A 14,310-nucleotide genomic window follows, 5' to 3' on the forward strand; every position below is an offset into this window, starting at 1 on the left:
ACCGTTACCTTTCGTTCTCCTTGTGACACGTCTAGGGGATGTCCCGTGGTAGATGGCCCAGTAACTTGAGACTGACAATAGATCCAGTTGAATGGATTTTTATTTGCAAACGTCAACCATTGAACAGTCTTTTTACTTGGGATCAGAGGGTTGGAAAGGAAAGTTCAGATACTCTCAATGTGAAAGTCTATAAACGTTAACTAACTTGCTTACTTTGACTACATCCAGAGAATAGCCATTCGCAGCTGGATGACCACTCGGGTTGGACAGTCCCTCTCTCACAAGGCCTAGCAACCAACAAGGTGCTTACTCCGGAACAAAGTCTTTTGTCACTGACGTTGTTGCAGACTATGTAGGGAAACTAATGCCGCGTACACGCGGTCAAACTGTATGACGTACTTAGTCTGGCGGAAAAGTACGCCAGACTGTCCGTCGGAATTTCCGAACGGGCTACTTGCCCACACACGGCACTTTTTGAGCAGACTAATACGGCGTACTAAGTCCGCTGTACTATCCGCCCTACTTTTGAAATGAACGGACTCGCCCACACACACCTGGAAGAAAGTCCGCTCATTTCGAGCGCGTCTCCAGGTAGGCGGGGCCCGCGAAGGAGACGTCGCTGGCCCCACCGCCTGGTATGGACTTAAAGGGGAACCCCAACGCTGAAAAAAATCGGCGTGGGGGTCCCCCCCATGTCCACAACAGACCCTTGTCCGAGCACGCTACCCGGCCGGCCAGGAAAGGGGGGGCGAGCGAGCGCCCCCCCCTCCTGAGCCGTACCAGGCCGCGTGCCCTCAACATGGGGGGGTGCCTTGGGGAAGGGGGGGCCGCGCCGCCCCCCCACCCCAAAGCACCTTGTCCCCATGTTGATGAGGACAAGGGCCTCTTCCCGACAACCCTGGCCGTTGGTTGTCGTAGTCTGCGGGCGGGGGGCTTATCGGAATCCGGGAGCCCCCTTTAATAAGGGGCCCCCCGGATACCGGCCCCCCACCCTATGTGAATGAGTATGGGGTACAATGTACCCCTACCCATTCACCTGTAAAATAAAAGTACAAAAAAAAACACAACACACGAGATAAAATACTTTATTGCACAGCTCCGGGGGTCTTCCGTCTTCGGGGGTCTTCTCGCCGGACTCCTCCGCTATCTTCTTGTAGCTCTTTTGCTAGCGGAGGAGTCCGGCTTTCTTCCTCGCCGCCGGCCTCTTCTCCCGACTTCGGGGGTCTTGTCCCTCTCTTCGGTTCTTCTGCCGGTCTTCTGTCGCCGCCGCCGCCGCCTTCTGTTCTTCTTCTTCTTCTTCTTCTTCTTGTCCTTCTTCTCCAGGAGATGTTGACTCGACGATCTCTCCGGCCACAATGCCAGGGCCGCGCTGCGCGGCCACTTATATAGGGACAAGGGGCGGTGTCACATGGCTTTATGTCACATGGGTTGGTCACATGGGTTGATGTCACATGGGGACTATGACATCGTAAGGGGGTGGGGTCACCATGTGGCCGGGTAGCGTGCTCGGACAAGGGTGCTCGGACAAGGGTCTGTTGTGGACTTGGGGGGGACCCCCACGCCGATTTTTTTCGGCGTTGGGGTTCCCCTTTAAGTCCATACCAGGCGGGGGGCCAGCGACGTCTCCTTCGCAGGCCCCGCCTACCTGGAAACCCGCTCGAAATGAGTGGACTTTTCTCCGGGCAGGAAAAGTCTGCTCATTTCAAAAGTACGACGGACTGGCATACACACGGCCGGATTGTCCGCCGAAATGCGAGTACGACGGACAGAATTTCGAAAAAAACTAAATTCTTAGTACGCCGGACTGCACGCTGAAAAAGTCAGCTGAAGCCCACACACGAGCGGACTGTCCGCTGAAATGTGTTTCGGCGGACTAAGTATGCCATACAGTCCGCCCGTGTGTACGCGGCATAAGCTGTAGAACACTTGTATGATACCTGGATCTTTCTGCCCACTTGGCGATATCCCCAACCAACCTCACGCGTGGTATTCTTCTAAAGAGTCCTCCCCTGGAATGCTCGAAGTACACTGGGTCTCTCCTGGACCGGAGACAGCACCCATCTACCTCAGAATCCTTCCCTAGTTTCCATGCTTTGGGTTAGCCATCAAAATCGGGTGGAACCGCACCCCAGGCCATAGCTTTCCCGGGGGCTGGTCAGGAGGACCAGGACCATACACTCAGCACAGCATACTGGACCGGAACCCCCGAACTACGTGACGTCTGTGTCTTAAATACCCTCTCCCAGAGGGCACAGCGGGAGGGCCACTCCCACTGACCTGACTCCGGGAGGGAATAATTCAAGCGCCTAACCAGACCATAGTTCCACGCCTGCCACCAGAGACTGTGACCAGGCTGAACATCTCACAGTCTAGTCAGACTGACACTGAAGCCAAATTTTGTCAAATAGACTTAGACCAAACTATGGTTTGGGTAAAGCTTTAATTTTGAAAATATAGTGCATGCTCTTCAGGAGCCCGCCGCTAAATGTATGACAGGCTGGGAAATGTGGTTTTGTCCTGAAGATTACCTCCAGCAATGGATCAAGGAGGAAGTCCACAATAGCACTGGAATGAGGAGAAGGGAATTGGAATTGGCAAAGAAAATATAATGTGGAAACCAGACTCAGGCGAACTATATCCCAACTTAGCATATAATAAAAAGCAAGATAACTATACTGATTTCCAGGAAGTGGGGATAGAGGGACCATGTTGTGAACATGAATACAAAGTGCACCATAACTCTTGTAGACATGTTCACTTTAATTTAACAAACATCCTATGCATTTAATGTTACTGTAAACTAAAGGTCCCCAACCCCTGTTAGCCCTCAGAGAAAAAATGTTTCCTTTAAGACACATCAGTAGGGGCACATGGTGAGAACCCTGCACCGGGAACAGAGCACGAATCCCCCATTTATTATAGTGATCTTGGTGCACAGAGGAATGCAATCTGTGCGCCACTGTGGACATGGCGCATGGCATCTTCAATTCAATATTAACAGAAGATGGAGGTGATAATATTATGGGGTGACGTGAGAAAGTTTAGTAACAGCTGTCCAAGTAACAAATATGCCCAAAATAGAATGAGGAAGTAACTTTTTCAGAGAAAGCCTGCTGTGCCCGCAAGTACTTTTAGAACTGCGTGAGATCAATGTAAGCATTGCACATGTGCAAGCAGATCTTGCGCTTGTTCAAATGCATTTGTTCACTGCGCAACCAAAATCTTAGTAAATGTTAACCACTTCCTGCCCGGCCTATAGCAAAATGACGGCCGGGCGGTGGTTCAGTTATCCTGACTGGGCGTCCTATGACGTCCTTCAGGATAACAGCCTCCGCGCACCTGTGGGGGAGTGCATCACGGTGATCGGTGGTGCGGTGTGTCAGTCTGACGGAGGGTCTTTACTATGTGATCAGCCGTGTCCAATCACGGCTAAACACGATGTCAACAAGAATAAACATTGATCGGCTTTTCCTCACTCGTGCCTGACAGACGGCTCTCCTGACGGGGGGGGGGGGGGTCTGAGCTGATTGTTTATCAGCACAGCCCCCCCCCCCACAAAAGGGCACTGACTGGCACCATTATATAACATGTGACATCAGTGATGCCCAGCAATGCCACCTATCAGTGCCACCAATTAGTGTCATTAGTGCCGTCCATCAGTGGTACCCATAAGTACCCATCAGTGCCACCCATAAGTACAGAAACAGAAACAAGGAAAAAAAAATTTTTTTCTTCACCCGCACGTCATTGGGTGGGGTCAGGTGACGGGTGGCCCGCCCCCTCCTCATATAAGAAGTGTCAGGCTGCCAGGATCTCCGCAGTGTCTCCTCCGGTGGAGAGAGAGGATGGATGTGCTGTGCTGGAGCGAGAGATCCCCCATCACTGGATCAGATCAGCCATCGCTGGACCCCGGAGAGATGATCATCTGTCGCTGGATAGCAAGAGTGGATTACCACCGCTGGAATCTTTTTTTATTTTTTTTATTTTTTTTATTTTTAATAAAGGACTTTTGCAACGGTGTGTGTGTCTTTTTTAACTATTTTTTACACTTTCTTTGTGAAATGGTAGGGGTATGGGCTTTTATATAGGGCTTTTGTACCCCTTTACCATTTCAAATGGGGGGGCCGGGATCTGGGGATCCCCTTGTTGAAGGGGGCTTCCAGATTCTGATAAGCACCCCGCCCGCAAACCCCTACAATCACCAGCCAGGGTTGTGGGGATGAGGCCTTTGTCCTCATCAATATGGGGACATGGTGCTTTGGGGGGAACCCCAAAGCATCCTCCCAATGTTGAGGGCATGTGGCCTGGTATGGCTCTCTCGTCCCCCCTCTTTTCCTGCGGCCTGCCAGGTTGCATGCTCGCATAAAGGGTCTGGTATGGATTTTTAGGGGGAGCTCCACGCAATTTTTTTCAAAATTTGGCGTGGAGTTCCCCTTAAAATCCATACCAGACCTGCATTGATACATGTCCCCTGGGGCAGGACCCAGGTCCCCAAACACTTTTTATGACAATTTGCATATAAGCCTTTAAAATGAGCACTTTAGATTTCTCCCATAGACTTGTACAGGGTGTTCCGCAGCTTTTCGAATTTGCCGCAAACACCCCAAATTCGGTGAACAGGCGAACAGGCAATGTTCAACTCGAACTCAAAGCTCATCCCTAGTTGGGAACCACTGCTTTAGAGCACTGAGCTAAATCAAATCTATATTAAGCCAATTCCAATTGTGGGCATTTGAGGGAAACCAAGTGAGTGTTAGAACCCCCTGCTTTTCTTTTTAGGTTTGGCTTTGTGTCCCTTTTCCTAAAATTAGCTTCACTTCCTGTCACATAGCCAAACAGGAAGCAAGGGTAAAGCCCTACCAATGTATTTCCTTGGGGTCACACAGGTCAATCTAACTAGTGTCCCCATTAGGCAAATTGCCCTCTAGCACTTTGTTGAGTACACCTCAAATGCTGTTTTTTTTTATTTTCTTTGCATGTCCCCCTTAGATCTCCAGCACCTGCACTTCCAAGTGCACTTGTAGTGCAAAGTGGATTTGCCTTTTATAAATAAATCCCAAAGTCCAAGATACTATTAATATGGGGTGTACACAGAAAAATGCTAGAGTGCAATTTACAGTACCTAATGTGGAAACTATTTAGATTGACCTGTGTGTCCCCAAGGAAAGACATTGGTAGGGTTTTACCCTCACTTCTTGTTTGGCTATGTGACAGGAAGTGAATACATTTGAAGGATAAACTGGCAACATTTGGGAGGTGTCTTCACCCTATCAGGGGTGAAGACTTCCCCAAAAACTGACAAGACTTCTAATCCCTCTGCACTCTATCCCCAAGCAAATATAAGAAAGGATTTCATTTAGTTTAACTTGCATTCGATTCATGTCAATGGCCCATTAAGACCTTGTTTAATAGAAAACAGCAGTTGCCTTACACTAGAAACATTTGTTAGTCCAGTCCTGGAAATCTACATCTGCTTTACTAATAATTTCCATAAAAAATTGGGTTCCTGTAGCTCAGTTGCCAACCGTCAGTATTTTTACTGGCAGCCAATAAAAAACAGGCTATTTTCTCCTGCCAGTAAAAGTAAAAGGTTGCCAGTAAAAAATATAGCTGTGACACTCGGCTTGGTCCAGACCCAGCTGAGACCATCCGAGTGCCTGCTACAGTGGGATCGGGCAGCTCTGGCGGAGGCGGTGCCTGAGCATGTCATGTGATGTCATGGTGCAATGGAGCCAAGCAGAGCGGCCAGAGCCTCGTATCTGCGGTATGGGAGCAAGGCAGGCTGGGACCAGGACCGCCGTTGATGTTTAGACTGGAGTGGACTGGAGGGACCACTTTGCTTGGATAGAGACTGTCACTGTGACTCAAGAGGGGACATGTTGTGTCGGTGAGATGTCATCATCATCTGTGCTGCTGCACTCTGCTGTCAGTGTCACTGTGAGAGTCAATTTTATATGTGTGTGCTGCCCATTATAAATTCTTGCCCTCCTGAGTCCTGTCCCTGAGCTACTTACTATATCAAAAATAAAATAAGAAATATATTTTTTGCCTTATTATCCACCTTAAATCATATTGCTAATTGCATATTGTATGTTTGTAGCCTAAATACTCAAATTCACACTTTAAATTGTCATTTTGTAACTGGCAGTAAAAACGTGGTCGTGTCAGTAAATTTTGGGTGTTGTCAGTAAATTTCAATTTGGTAGGTTGGCAACACTGCTGCAGCTAGATGTGTCCTCAAAACACTCACCTACTTCCAGTGTTCCAGTGTACAGAATCACTTCCAGGCCAATGTATATTGCTTCCTGCTTCAGTGTGTGTGTGTATATATCTATATATCTATATATCTATATATATATATATATATATATATATATATATAGAGAGAGAGAGAGAGAGAGAGAGAGAGAGAGAGATGTGTAGCGCCGTCTCCTGAAGAGCATGCGCTATTTTTTTTTTAAATTTAATGTTACACCTGAACTGCAGTTTGGTTTGGGTGCCATAGTGGGCACTGTCTCTTCTGACAGGCATGGAAACACAGTCTGGTTGGGTGCTTTAAAGTTACTTTCTCTCGGAGCCCGCCCAGTGGGAGTTTCACTCTTGCTGTGCTTTCTGGGAGAGGGTACTTAAGATGCGGATGTCACATGGTTTTGGGGTTTCGGTCCAGAAGTATGTTTTGACTCCATGGTCCTGGTCCTCCTGACCAGTCCCCAGGAAGGCTATGGCCTGTGGTGCAGATCCACCCGACTTTATGTCTCGGAGCTGGCTAGCCCGAGGCAAGGAAACTAAAGAAAGGGTTCTGAGGTGGTCCGGGGCCATCTCCGGTTGTGGAGAGGCCCAGCAATTTTGTAGCTATCCAGGGGAGGACTCTTCAGAAGAAGGCCACGTAGGGTTGGCTTCTTAGCAAGAGCCTGGTGAGGTTGAGGGACCTAAGTGAATCCAATCTCATGGGTATCACCGAACCGGCCGAAAGATACTGGTACCACATGAGTGTTCTACAAGTCCTAGTTTCCTACATGTTCTACAACAACGTCTGTGGCAGAGACTTATTTCTACATGTTCTACAACAAAGTCTGTGGCAGAGACTTATTCTTGATTTAAGCACCTTGTTGGCTGCTAGGCCTTGTGAGAGAGGGACTATCCAACTTGAGTGAACGTCCAGCTGTGAATGGCTATTCTCTGTATTTAGTCGAAGTAAGCGAGTCCTTTATGATTGACTTTGACATTAAGGCCCCGTACACACGAGCGGACTTTTCAACATCCAAACTCCGACGGACTGAGTCCGTCAGACTATTCGATCGTGTGTGGGCTGCAACGGACTTTTGATTCGCCAAAGTCTGACGGACTTTAGAAATGAAGCATGCTTCAAATTTTCCAGACGGAACTCCGCCGGACCCGGTCCCCTTCGAAAAATCAGCTCGTGTGTATGTTACTCCGACGGACTAAAACCGACGCTAGGGCAGCTATTGGCTACTGGCTATGAACTTCCTTATTCGAATCCAGTCGTACGTCATCACGTTCGACTCCGTCGGAGTTTGGTGTGATGGTGTGTGTCCAAGTCCGTTCGGTCGAAAAGTCCGCCAGAACTCCGCCAGAACTCCGTCGGAACTCCGGCGGAACTCCTTTGGAGGTCTGTCGGACATAAGTCCTCTCGTGTGTACGCGGCATAAGAGTACCTGAACTTTCCTCCTAACCCTCTGATCCTATACTAAGAGACTGTTCGTTAACTATGTTTTTTCAAATAAAAATCCCTTTAAGCAAATCTGTCATCAGTCTCTAAAGTTTCTGGGCCATTTACCAGCAGAAACCCCTAGACACAAATCGAAGTGAAGAAGGTAATGGTAAGCCCAATCAAACCTTTGGGGGTTAGTGCTACATATCTATAGATGTAGGTTCTTGTGTCCATCAGCAGAGAGAAGTTGGGTAGATGCCACACTCCCAATTCTGGAGGCATAATAATGGTCTAGCACAAGGGTCTTCAAACTATGCCCCTCCAGTTGTTCAGGAACTACAATTCCCATCATACCTAATCATGTCCGTGAATGTCAGAGTTTTACAATGCCTCATGGGATGTGTAGTTCCACAACAGCTGGAGAGCCGTAGTTTGAAGATTCCTGATCACTCTAGCATGTCTTGAAAAAAGGTGGATTCTCATGTGCCTTGTATAATGCCCAAGAAATATCATTTGGAAAATACAAGTGGGCCATGACACATCTACATTCCAAATTTGGCACTCAAGATGGTCATGCACTATGCAATCTGACTGGCCAATCTCTGTACAACTCAATATTAAGGCAAAATATGTAATAGGAAGACACACTTGAACAATTCATTCAAATTATAGGAAATCAAACAGGCTCTTGCACTAAATCTAATTTATTTAAGCAGTTTATGGTCACTTTTAAAGATCAAGATCTGAAAATATTAATGTATTGGGTTTAGAAACACGTCTCTGTTCTTTGTAATGTATTTGGGTAAAAAAAGAAAAAAAAAACACATTTCAAAGATATATTAGAAGTGACAGAAAAATGAGATTAGCATCAAAAGGGTTAATTAACTGAGACTACTATTAACTACTAATTGCCTAACAAGACACATCCAATTGGATGAAATTAACCAATTGTATTGGGCGTGCGCTATTATCAATGAGAAAACCGCAGTTACTCTAGCACCAGTTGCAGTTTACATATGCGGGTATTTATTATCGCTATTTGCGCTTCAATGTGCACCAGATCGTACGTTCGATTAATTACTTCTCCAGCGCACCAATTAATGTGTGAACTGGTGCAGCGCCTTCTTCTTAGTAAATGACCCTCACTGTGTATTTCAGTCTGCCACCTGTAACCAGTATCTGTGTGTTTCCTATGAGTTCCAGCCAGCACCTTGCTACTAGCACCTGTGTGAATTTTCCAGCCTGCATCCAGTCTCTCTTCACTTGTGTGTCTACACTTGTCCTCTGGTAAGGATCCCAGTGTTTCAAGAGACTTGTTATTATTACTTCTCTACTTGTTATTAACACTGCAGTACTGCAAGAAACCCATCCTTTTATAGCTGTACTCACTCTGGTAGCTGCCCGCTTAAGTCCATGGGCCACAACCTGGGAGTCATCAGCAGCAAAAGCCATCACCCCTTGCAGGGTCCTCTGGTGGAGGAGATCAGGCGGCTCTGTGGACCCTATGCTCTGTCTCCTCTGTAGCCTATGCTACCACCCAGCCCCAGCTGCTGCCCTTAGTGGGAACAGATTTATCATCAGGTAAATAGCTAGTATAGGTTATTATGCAACAGACATTTATATGCACCAATTTTGAAAGATCTGCCGCTCATAAAATTTCCAAAACAATCCTCCAATTTCTTTAGGAGTACACTGCCGCTAGCATAACAAAAATGTACCTGCACAAGATTGATACGAGTGTTTTGATCTCCAGAAAATCCATTCTTAGGACTGGATATAGAAGCAGAGGTGACAGTATTTCCTACAATGATAAATAAAAGGCATTAATATCTTAGCGTCAGCTCTCTTAGATCCTGACAGCAAGCCACAGTCTGGGTAACAGATTGCACAATGTTTGGAAACAAAAACAGAAAAATAATTCTTATACCTTGTTAAAATTCAGATCTGCCAAATGATTGATACATCTAACCTTTCCACAGACAAAGCCAGTTTAAAGAGATTGTGTCACTATGTAGCTGGCAAGAGCACAAACTTGGACGAGACCGTCCATGACTTCTACAGAGGTGGTGATTTATTAAAATGTACTGTATAGGGACATTTTGGTGCATGACAATCAGGTAGGTACAGTAACCTTTGAGAGGTAGATATCTACCTACACAACGTGAAAAAGATCAATATCGAACACACACACGCACACACACTTTTCTTTTTTTTTTTTTTTTTTTTTTTTTTAGATTACCTAACAAGGAATAACCAAATAGTAAGGAAAACTTAGACAAAAATAACATAACACAGGGGTGTCCAAACTTTTTTCAAAGAGGACCGGGTTTCATCAAGTGAACGTGCGTGAGGGTCGACCATTTTGCCTGACTTTCTTTGAACCATTAAAATGAAATGCAAATTAAATATTTTATGCAAAGTTTATTGCAAACGCCATACTTTTCATTTCATCACATGGGTGACAAATCGAAAACAGGTGTTATATCACTCTGCCTTTCATATCTGAAGGCCAGATGAAAAAAAAATCCAAGAAGCTGAACATTGTAAAGAAAATTACATATTATAATAAGGCTAGGTTCACATTGCTGCGATGCGGGAACGCCGCGAATCCGCGGCGTTTTCCCGCATCGCACACCTCCCGCCGGCAGTTCACACTGCCCTATGCGGACGGCTGGGGGTGTCAATGTTATGTTAATGACACCCCCAGATCCGTCGGCATATCGCAGTGCGATCTGCCGACTCGCACAAGAATCGGATCGCATGGTGTGAACCCCCATGCGATCCGATTCCGTTGCGGACCCAAAAAAGGGTCCCGTGCGAGTTTGCTGCGGGACCGCTGCGAGTTCAGCCATACTATCTGTATGGCTGAACTCGCAGCGCTACGGAGATCGGATGTGATTTGCTGTGCGAATCACATCCGGTTCTCCCCCCGCAGCAGTGTGAACCCAGCCTAAAGGTTGTCTGTCAACTTTTAAGTTGCAAAAATATGAACAGGAACATAACATCAAGTATACATCGTGTGTCCAAATATATTCATAACTGATTTAGACCAACTGACATCAACTGAGATTTTACAATATATTAATCTCAATTCAAAAAAAAAAAGAAAACAGCCTGCACTAATGTGAAGGATGAAACTGAGATCTGGACTGCAGCTCCCGAGCTGGACATATTTATCTGGCTGACCTCCGGCAGGTGGTATCACATGGTCTCAGTATCAGTTCTTATGTGAGTAATTTCAGTTATGGGCATTTATCTGTTCATCATCATCCTTAATTCCTCCACCCCCCCAGTCTTTGGTTATATCAAACTATAATGGTGATTTTTATCCCTTTTTTATTATATGGATGCACTCACTCCTGATGAGTGGATAGAAGTCCATGAAACGTCGTTGAGCTTATTTTGATGCATCTATTTAATTTTTATGATTCTAGATCGTTTTAATGCTTTACCCCCCTGATATAATGTTATGTCTACTCCATTTGGGGGACTGTGATGTACAATATTTACTTTCTGTGTCATGTTGGTGACTATCCTCAATATGTATGTTGATACTGTATTTTATATGCCAATATGCTATTATGCATTTATATGGGTTGATCCATGCCCTATCTTTGGTCTAATAAAGAATATCATTTTTTACATATCTGGTTTTGTCTGGCTCTACCCCACGCACCTCATCTAAAGTCCCACCCTCCCTCCTCTTTTTTGCACAAACAACCAGGGATGGAGGCACAATATTCCCAGTTGCATCTCATTCAAAGTCCCACATATTCCCTTTTTTCTTAGAACAAGTTTTAAATCAATCAATTCCGATCGGGAAAGCCGTTCGTCTGTATGCTATTCTGACGGACCCAAATCGACGCAAGGGCAGCTATTGGCTACTGGCTAGTGAACTTCCTTTTTCTAGTCCTGTCGTACGTCATCACGTTCTAAACGAACAGACTTTGGTATGATCGTGTGTAGGCAAGTCCTTTTCAGCGGAACTCAGTTGGAAAGACCGTCAGAGTTTATTCTGACGGAAAAAAACGGTCGCCTGTATGTGGCATTAGTGTGAAACGCTGCAGTACAGACCCCCGACTGAGCCATCTTACATCGTTGTGATATAAAACATCTTCATATTCAGCCTGGATGTTCAGTAGAAACTGTTTAAACTGGCAGTGGCACAGGGCTTTAGAGCAAATTAAATTAATAGTCTTTACCACCGGTTTCACAACATGGTCATATTTGAGATGTTTAGTACAGAGAACTTGTTGACGAATGATACAATGGAGTTTAATAGCTTTGCCTCCTTCTCCGATCACCTTGTTACAGATTAGCGTTGCTAATTCACTTTGTTCACCAGCCATGGCAGGTGCCCCATCAGTAATAATCCCAGCAAGTTTGTTCCAAGGCAGTTTCATGTCGTCTATGGCAGAACTTACAGAAACAAATAAATGTTTTCCTCTTGTTTGGTTCATAAGGCTCTGGAGGTCAAGTAGCTCTTCAGTCACATTCATTTCATCGTCCACCCCTCTCATAAAAATCAGCAACTGAGCTGTGTCAGATATGGTCCGTGTTTTCATCACAGGCTATTGAAAAGAAGCCCAAATCCACTCCTTTGGATGTCAACTGTCTCTTAAAATCTGATGAAATCTCTTCAATTCTCCGTGCTACAGTGTTACGAGACAGGCAAATGTTGGCAAACCTTTGCTTCTTCTCGGGACAGATATTCTCAACCATTTTCATAACGCATTCTTTGATGAAGTCACCCTCAGCAAAAGATTTGCAATTTTTAGCAAATAACGTTGCCACCTCATAGCTCACCTTTGTGGCATTTTCATTTGACTCACGGGCTCTTGTGAAAAATCGCTGTTGTGACATTAAAACAGCTTCAAGTTGCTTAAATTTTTCACTGCGGTCAGGACCTGTTAGCTTGTCATATGTGCTATGTGACAACTAGTAGTGTCTCTTGACATTAAATTCCTTATAAACAGCCGCAGTCTCTTGGCATATCAGACAAACACAGTGATTTCGTATTTCAGTGAAGAAATATTCCACTTTCCACTTGTCCTGGAAACGGCGGCCCTCACTGTCAACTTTCCTTCTCTTGTTTACAGTCACCATTCAGAAATTGCCAGAGGTTTTGGTCTAAGTGTGTTCATCCGATACACTAATACACTGCCAAACGAGAATTCTCCTACCTTTGCAGCTGTGTGTGGTGAAGAGTTTGAGGATGAGCTGTTATTTGGATATATATATTTCCTCTTTGTCCCCCAACAAATCCCAGAGCTCCTCTCAGGGTAAGGATGAGATCCAAAGGATTTAAACCCCACCTGTTCTAACAAACACATATAGTTCTGCTTCCCTGGTGGCTCTAAGCCTAGGCAGGAGTACACTTTTATATAATCTGAGGCCTTAGCATAAATTTGGCTCCAGGCTGCAGTGAATTGCATCCTCACGGAGGCCAATGCCACATGGGTGTTTAGTGACAAGGGAGTTGCAACAAGGGAGGACTGCTGTCCACTAATCTCTCCACCATTATACTACTACCACTCCTGTCCAAGAGCCAGTTGCTTTTTCCTTTCCCCTACTATTGGCTGTAGGTTAATAAATGGCTGTACCTATCCTGTTCCTCTCCTTTCTCCTCTCCCTTGCTATTGGCTGTAGGCATAGGCGCACGCAGGGGGTGTGCTGGCTGTACCTGAGCGCACCCTAATCGCCCTGGTTGCCAGGGCCAATTATAAGGCAGTACAGCCTGCCCTCCTGTACTGGGCCCATGTCCTATTAGTTAAAAAAGCTGGGCCAGGCATCTGCTGAGCAGGAGGACCAGTTGTACAGCCTTATTGCTGATACTCTTGTTTTTCCCCCTGCAGTGTTTCTGGCTTTTCATCCTCTCCCGCCGGTTGCGCTGCAGGGGGATCAGTTCTAGCACCTGCGCCTTCATGCTGTCCTCTGTCCTGTTCTAAATTTAAGACATTGGGGGTCTGTTTAAAACCCTGATATTTTACCAAAGCCCCCCAAAAGGGCAGTTGCAAAAAATTTAAAAAAGAAATGAAAACAAAATGTTAAAAAAAAAAATTTAATAATGGAGGACTTTGTACTGTAATTTTTGCCATGGCTTCGAAGCATTGCATCATGGCCATGGCATGTACAGCCCTGCCTCTGTTGCTCTGTGTTTGAGCTTTGGGGTGCACACCCTATTGCAATGGGCTGGGCACACCTATGGCTGTAGGTAAATAAATGGCAATACCATTCCTGCATCACTCTTTTCTCCTATCCCCTGCTATTGGCTGTTGGTGGATACATGGCTATTGTAATAAGAAAAGATGCAACTTCCACCTCTACACACACTGCCACTTACCGACTCCTGTTGATCTCCTATTACAGGAGATCACATACGCTTTTGGCTTAATATCCAGCCGGGGTCTTTAAGATATGAAGCAAAGGTCCCAACTTCTTCCCAGATGTTATCCTTCAAAGGTGCATATTGCCAGATGGTTCCCATGAGAAAATAAAAGCTTTTATAGTATAAAATCTTTTGTTAGTTTTAATATATAAAAAGTATTGCACTTACAATTAGACGAACAACATAATACAGTAAAAGTCCGAGCCAGCCGGCTCTCGATTGCAGCCCATTACTCCGGGACTTGCATAAC

General features: G+C 45.6%; 1 protein-coding gene across 1 annotated transcript in view; it reads right to left on the reverse strand.

Annotated features, from left to right (window-relative positions):
* GABRP (gamma-aminobutyric acid type A receptor subunit pi) overlaps positions 1-14,310 on the reverse strand; it is a 178,468-nt gene that overhangs the window by 119,223 nt on the left and 44,935 nt on the right. Inside the window, exon 2 of the mRNA XM_077455241.1 lies at positions 9,391-9,473. Within this exon, the coding sequence (XP_077311367.1) occupies positions 9,391-9,434 (44 nt within the window). The 5' untranslated portion in view covers positions 9,435-9,473. The remainder of the gene's footprint in view (positions 1-9,390; positions 9,474-14,310) is intronic.

This window comes from Lithobates pipiens, unplaced genomic scaffold, assembly GCF_037356315.1.
Source record: "Lithobates pipiens isolate NorthernLeopardFrog02 unplaced genomic scaffold, aLitPip1_a1.2 Scaffold_25, whole genome shotgun sequence".
In the NCBI taxonomy this organism is placed as follows: domain Eukaryota; kingdom Metazoa; phylum Chordata; class Amphibia; order Anura; family Ranidae; genus Lithobates; species Lithobates pipiens.